Source organism: Crocodylus porosus, unplaced genomic scaffold (genome assembly GCF_001723895.1).
Source record: "Crocodylus porosus isolate Cpor-Errol unplaced genomic scaffold, CroPor_comp1, whole genome shotgun sequence".
Taxonomy (NCBI): Eukaryota; Metazoa; Chordata; order Crocodylia; family Crocodylidae; genus Crocodylus; species Crocodylus porosus.
The window spans coordinates 40,959,704-40,967,520 of NW_017728950.1; the positions used below are offsets into that span (position 1 = coordinate 40,959,704).

The 7,817-nt window shown below is 39.6% G+C and overlaps 1 protein-coding gene across 1 annotated transcript; it reads right to left on the reverse strand.

The window, feature by feature from the left end:
- Window positions 1-2,929: 2,929 nt before the first annotated feature.
- On the reverse strand, window positions 2,930-7,184 carry TOPORS (TOP1 binding arginine/serine rich protein). Its single transcript, XM_019555256.1, has one exon. It carries the CDS (start codon window positions 6,947-6,949, stop codon window positions 3,875-3,877), a length of 3,075 nt encoding a protein of 1,024 aa, XP_019410801.1. The 5' UTR covers window positions 6,950-7,184; the 3' UTR covers window positions 2,930-3,874.
- Window positions 7,185-7,817: the final 633 nt, after the last annotated feature.

A 7,817-nucleotide genomic window follows, 5' to 3' on the forward strand; every position in this document is an offset into this window, starting at 1 on the left:
GAAAATGTCAGCACTTGGTTTTCACTCATTTTTGAGTGCAGAAAAATAATAGAGCAATTCTTCCATTACAAAAAACTCAGAAAGATGACATCAGGTCACAATGTTTTTACCACCATGGATTTCCTGTTTGAAATCTCTGGGCTTATCTTGTGAAGCATGTTTGCACTTAATGCTAAAATTGTATGCTACCCTCAAAAGGATCTCAAGTCACTCTGGATAAGAATCACTGGGTTAACTGGTTCCATATGAGGGCTAAGGCAGAAATGTCATCAAAAGAATCATCAACAATAGACAATGATACCTTTTCCTGGACTCTACTATTGGAAATTATTAGGGAGCTTGAAACTACGCTGAACATATAAGTGTTCAATGTTAGCAAAGAAGAATACTATTTTTATACAGTATATGCTAGATGTAGATATAGCACTATATGCAATAGTAGTACTGAATTGCTATAGAGAATAATTAAACACATTCTGCAAATTACACCCTAGACTGAATTTCTGAGGGACCCTGAAAATATACCTGCATTAATTCTGAACACAAACAGCCCAGCTATGTGGGCTGGACAGGATAGTCCTTCAAATGGTATTGTAAGCCTACGGCAACTTTAATAAAGATTTGGACAGTTAAGTCTTTTTTTTTTTTTTGAAACAAAGTAAAAAAAAATAATTAAAAAATAAGAAACAAAAAGGGGGGAGGGGAGGGCGTACAAATGCATAAAAGACGTACAAGCCAGCAGACTGACATCCCTGAATGTAAACACACCTGGAAGCCAAATGGTCAGAGGCTGCATGCTTTCCCTCCCCCCATCACTCCCCCCTCCGCCCCTGCCCTTTTACCAGCTCAAGACAAGAGCCCCTTGGGCCACACACTGCATAGGCACTCCTCTCCTCCTCCACAGCTGCATCATGTAGGCAGGTGCCCCAGCTTCACCCTCAGCTCCCTGGCCCTGAAAGCTGCACTGTTCCACAGTGCCCCATTCCCTAGGTCAGGGGCAGGAAGTAGAAGCTGGAGGAGGGACAAGGAGCCCTAAGACTCTCTCTGGGTGCTGCGATAGTAGAAGTGACTGTGGCATAGGGAGCCACAATTTAACCCCTAATGAGTGGCCAGCTGGACAGCCCTTACTTAATGCAACAGAATCAGCTAAGCATTTCAAATGAGTGTTTGTAAAAGCATGTTTGTTTTAAACACAGAAATAAGGTTTTAGTCTCAACTATTCCTTTACAAAAAGTCAAATCTGTAATGTGTTCATTTTAAAAGATCAGAGAGAACTTCACTTCATTTGCTCTTTCACAACCAAAGATATAGACATTAATAAGGTAATCATGCTCCTGCATATTCTATAGTTGGCATACGCTAGGATGTAATAAAACTGAAAACTTAAAAGATAGCATTGACAGAATTTAAACATTTTCCTCTTGCATGTGCCTCAACAGTTCCCACACCAGGTTATCATTAGTCTGTAATAGGTGTCAACCCCTCAGGCATTTCTATCTGCTCCTCACCCATCGTGGTCTGAATCCATAGAAATCACTGCCACTATAGACATCTTTCTCCTATCTTCCTTCCTTCTCTAACTGAATCACATTCCAACCATTTAATCCCATATACAAACACCTAATCCCTCACTTGCATGACTGCATTTATTCCTCATTGTCCCCTACTCCATTTTATGTACTACCCTTACATTGCCAACCACGCCTTCCCCTCCTTCTGTAGAATTTTTTAGCAATAATTATCCCTTTTTTAAAATTGGTAACCTCTCAACATCCCTCCTCTGTCTTGTCCTATGATCATAAACTCTATTGTCTGCAGCAAGTTACATTGTAATTCACAGGTCTAGATGTTATACTCCATAGATTTATAAAATTGTGCATAGGCACCTCTGTTAGCCACTAGGAACCTACTGCATGAATTAAAGTATATGATAATATATTTTGTGAAGTATTGTGCATGCATGAATATCCAGTCACCGAATGATTAATGAGACCACCTGGGAGCTCTGACAACACAAAAGGCAATAGCCTAATGGCTTAGTAATAATGGTAACTGAGCCATCTTCATTGCTATTTTAGTGTATATAATGCATCTAAAAGGCCATGGAAATAAGGACAGATTAGCAAACTGCTTACAAAGCCAAAGTTAAAAATGACTGAAAACCAAATGGTAAAGATATTGACAAATGAAATTGAATTATTCTTGCTGTAAATCTTACAGTTTGCTGTGACTTTTACAAAAAGAGAGACAGCAAATTACAGAGGGAACATGAAGAACTTTTTAAGACAACCCTATATTTACTGTTTCAACGTTCCTTAAAATGTTAAGCCAGTAATTCATAGCCAGGGAGCTGCAGCATCCTGGGATACCTTGAGACCCTTTTAAGGGTGTCACCAAGTACCACGCAATGTTAGCAGTTTTGGGTGTGCAACGCTGATTCACAAGATAAACCCAGAGATTTTAAATATAATTCAAAACATTAAAAACATTATGACCGTTTGTGGTCAGAGTTCTTTGCAACAGAACTGCTCTATTATTTTTCTTTAGTAAAATTTTGAGCAAAAACTAAGAGCTAGCATTTTCCAAGAGGATGCCTCGAATCTGTGAGTTATTACATTAAATAATCATTTTACAAATGAAAACCCTGTACCTGCTATCACAGAAACCTAACATTACTAGAACTGGGGGATGAGGGGCAACTATTTTGTTCACTTGCTAGCATCTAGTCTACTTTCAGTTCATCCTTCACTTTTGTGTCATCCTTCACACAATTCCAGAGGACCTACATCATCAACAGGAAAAATGAGGCAAGAAAATTAAACAACTCTGGTTCAGATGAATTTAATGAAAAGGTTGTTGTCCTTCAAGGAAACATTAAGAACATCTATGCCTTTCAGTGCTTGATGTGCCAGAAGCCTTTTTTTTTTTAAACCACTCAGGACATGGTATAGAGAAAAACCTGAGTAACTGTCAAGTCAAGTAGCAACCAACTACATACCCACACTATATTTTGGAAAGACAATGGCTACCGTTAAATGTAATAATCCTGAAGCTTTTGACAGTGTAGTTAGAGACAAAGGAACAAAACCAAAAAGATGTGAAAGTCTCCGATTCTTCCATTCAGTTACATTAGAACACAAGAAGCGTTTGATGTGTGGCCTCTACTTTTCCAACTTACTTTTAATGAAAACACTTATGCCTCAGATATACTGTTTTTCACCTACACTGAGACAATACAGCAGTCTAAAGATAAGACACACATGATCTTAGCCCACAAGAGGCAGACAAGCGAAAGATCATTACATTGGATTTAAAATCTGTTATTTTTTTGCTTTATTGGGACGCCTACAGAATTCATGGTTACTATAATGAGAGTCCGGTTCAAGGTTTGTACAGAAATTGTTGACACCTTTTTTGGCAGAAGTCAAGCTGAAACCATGCAGATCAAAAAGGATAGCAGAACCAAACCTGAATTTATTTTGTGAATTATACAATTTCTTTTATAAAATAAAAAGAACAAACCAGCAGAAAAAGTATGTTCTGGCTTTAGGGTTTTTTGTTTTTTTTTTAAAGACACAATATTGAAAGATTCTGTGGCTATATCTTACATAAGATGAGAATACAATATGGCTTTAGGAAATTACACCTCCTAAAATTTACAAGTTTATTCTGAAAAACTTTTAAGTTACTAACAATATTCTATTTTCTTGTACTTAAAAGTGCATACATTCAAGGATCTCACACATGTCCCAGATATGTTCTAAGCAGTCTTATCGCACACAAATCACAACCGGGGTTTTGTTTCCAGGGAAAAATATGTCTAAACAAAGTAATAATTTTAAGAATGATTTTAAGAAGAGCTCAGTAAACAAATCTACATCTTTTTTTCTGCAGTGTCAAGCCAGTATGATCTGTCAATAAGCTTCTTTGGCAGTCTTAATATTAATGGTGGCCTCCCTGAGTTATCTACAAATGATGTCCTGGGAGAAGGCAAATGGCTGGATGCTTCCATCTGTGCAGTTTCAACACTGATAGGCAGAGTTTCTATTCCCAATGTACTACTGCTACTGCTACTACTACAACTACTGCTGCTGCTGCTAACAGCCACAGCAGGAGTCTGCTCATCTGATATTTTTTGGAGCTGGAGATCTACATTTCCAATGTCATCAGCCAGGTCTTTCCTACTGGTAGTAATACGATGATCCTCGTTTGATACTGCAGTTTCACCAGCTACTGCATATACGTCCTTATGACTACTTGTGTCCAGGAGAGACGATGGAGATTCATTTTCTCGCTCATTTAACTGGGTTATGGTTGTCCAAGAAACACTACTGTCACATTCCATAGTTTCACGTAGTCCAACCTCTTTGTCACTGTCACTGTCAATTGTAATCACGACTGGAGAAGGAGGTGCTGAATCACCTGTATGGTGTCTTCTGTGCTTCTTTTTGTGCTTTTTCTTTTTCTTTTTATGATGCCTAGTTGTGTCAGTAGCCTTCCCTTCATAAACAATCTCCACACTTGGACTTCTAATTTTTTTCCTTCTCTTTCTATGCTTCGTTTCATTGCTTGCTTGGTTTTCTTGAGGGCTGTTCTCACTTTGGTAGCAACCACTGTACTTTGACATAGGTTTCTGGTGGCCATTTCCTTCCCCTTTAGAAGGGCTTGGTGCTTTCTCCTTGTGCACACTCTCCAAGTGGCGTGTTTTGTATTTCCTTTTTCCACCAGGCTTTTCACATCGCATTCTATCAGTCCCTCCAGATGTGATCCTAGATCTATTACTAGATCGACTTCTTGACCTGCGTCTTTCATAGCAGTAATACCGGCTTTCATTGTGTCCTCTTTGATTTCGTGTATTTGTCCTTTCCGAAAAGGACTGTATTCTATATTCTGGACTCGCCGACTGCCTTGAATAATGAGCTCTGGCCTGAGCCCTTCTTCTATATGAGGACTCATAACCATCTCTGTCCATGTGTCTACTGTAGAAAGTGTATCCCCACTGATACCTATTTTGGTAATTTTCTCTTATATAATAGTGATCACTCTCTCTACTCCTTGATCTTTTACTATGGCCATTACTGCGGGACCGTGACCTACTAACACCTCTAGATATAGTGCTCTCGCTACTCAGAGAAAGAGTCAGGCTTTTTCTGGATAAACTTGTGTCTCGAGTTCTTGATCTCCTTCTGTTTCTTTTACTTCTATGCCTGCTACTGTCTCTGCTTCTTGGTAATCTGTTTTTTAAGCTTTCCTTGCTACGATGTTTCCTCTTGGATCTATGGCTGTGATGGTCTCTGCCATGAGAGTGCTGCGAAGACAACTCGGAACTCCTTGACCTCCTCTTTCTGGATAATCTATGGTTACACGGAGAGCACACACTGTTTTTCCTGGTAAAGGAACTCTGCAATGAGTCCCAAGTAGACGCATCTCTTATTTTAGTTTTATCTTTCTCACTCTTTTCTGCCTCTGCTGTCTTAATCAAAGGTGACCTGCTGCCTTTACAGATACTTTTATTATCTTTAGATACTGGGGAGTGCAGTGATGAGCACCCACTAGCTTCACTGTCACTGAAACTGTGAAACTGGATAGGTTGTGGTTTCTTCACATTCTCACTTTTCTCCTCAGCGACTGACTCCTCAGAATCAGAGGACAGCTCAACAAGTTCTGGTGTTCTCTCAGCTAATGGCTTAACATAACCAACAATGACACAATTGTCTGAAGAAGCGTCACTGACATCATTTGGCTCTGTATTAGCTCGTGACTGCCCTTGTGCATCTGACCCATTTTGAGCAGGTTCCTCATCAGAACTTTCTGAAATATCAGGAGAAGCCACAGCAGCATGAACTTGTTCTGAACTTGAATATGATGGTCCTGGAGTTTCATCATCCCAAGGGGCCTGATCAGTACCAGTTGTGGATGCGTTATGATCTGGTTCTTGGGAATCTGCCTCATCTGGAGATATTGTAATAATTGATGATTCTGAGTGGCTTCCTTCATCATATGAAGGAGCAGGACAATCATAATTGGCATGCTGGTCATATGCTTCTATGTTAAAAGGGCATCGGGCAAAACTGATAAATTCATGTAAAAAGTGGTCAGTGCGATGGAGTAAAAAAGGCTTTAAGTCATCAGCAAAGGCCTTACTTCCCAGATCATATCTAGTCACATTACTCATGATGATGTGCTGAACAATGTTGACTAAAGAACCATGGGCACCAAAAAGGACAGTTAGTTCCCGCTTCAACCATGGAACTAACCTGTGAAGACAAGCAGGGTTCCTGCGGAAAAACTCTGCTGAAATTTCTCTATACCGACCACCATCCTGAACACTTCTAATGCGCACACCAGAGCGATAGAGAGCTCTTCGGAAGTTAATTATTTCCTGTTCTTGAATTTGTCGCAGAGACCTGCCCTCTGCACTAGCCTGCCTCCTTGAGGCAAGCCTTCTTATCATCTGTTGAATTCCAACATCTCTCTGTTGCCTGGGCTGACTTGAGAACGCTTCAAACAATATTCCATTGTCTGGGGGTGACAGCGTCCTTCGAGAAGAGGAACTCCTTTGAGAAGAAGTTGTCGTACGATGTTCCCTTGTAACTGTAGTGCGGTAACGAAATCTCCGCCCATTAGGGCTAGCAAAAGAGCCATTCTCTGAAGGCTTTAGTATATACTCTTTAAAATCATCTTCAGCTCTCACAGTGTGGATGATAGAATGGAACGGCTGTTTACAGAGTGGGCATTCAGCTTTGTTTTTTGACCACTCTTGCACACAGCGGAAGCAAAACCTATGCAGACAACGATCTAAATAGGCTACATTGTCAAATCTGTCCAAACAGATCGGACACTTTGAGTCTGGAGATGCATCTGTGGGCACTGTCTGATGCAGTCTGCTTGTTCCAGCTCTTGGTGAGAAGCTGCTATCCACAGCAAATTCCTCAGTTGCAGGGGTCATATCCTTGAAAAGAAAAATAAATACAAAGATCAATGGATGTTGCTAAATTTTTCCTGTAAAAAAGGGTACTTGGGAGCATACTAAGCAAACAAATACTTTAATAAGAATCTTCCTAAAATTTGAAAATAAACTGGTGCCAACTCACTAGACCAGAAGACACAGATAGGTTTTATTCAACTCCCCCCTGCTTTATTTAACTATTATTTAAGTATTTTTATTTATTTAACTCCACCAGCTTTATTTTATACCCTACACAGCGTTTTTCCTGCAGAAATTTAAAAATCAGTCATGAGTAACTATCACTCTGATGCACAAAGCAATACTTAAAAAGATCAGTGCAACCAATTGCTCAAGGTAAGCAAATCAGGTTTTCAGTACTGAAACCAGCAATGCTACTGCAATTTACCCAACTCTCAGGATTGCCAATTAAGTGGAGCATTTTTCTATGATCTTTATTTTCAAGTGCTGTTCCTGAGCTACATCCCAGATATTTCAGATTAATAAATGTGGCTTACAGTAAAGTGCACTGAATACACATATCGGTTGTTCAGCCCAACCTCTGAAATGTCACCACTCTCAACAACTAAATAGTTAAGTCACTAGCATTCATGTTTACTTCCATTCCTTCTGCCTTTACTTCTTACTTAAGCCTTATTTTCTCTCAACTTTAAAGTGTCTTATTTTTTCTCTTCTGTTATTACTTTCCTGTGGTTATTCTTCCTCTATCTTGCTTTTTATAAATTCAGCAGCTTCTGCCCCACTGCAAGCTTTTCATTCTCAGAGCCATTCAAATCATGAAGCAGATTAAATTTAACCAGTGAGTCAGACTCCTCTGTTCAATGCTGCTGTGCAAAACTGATAGCTTAGC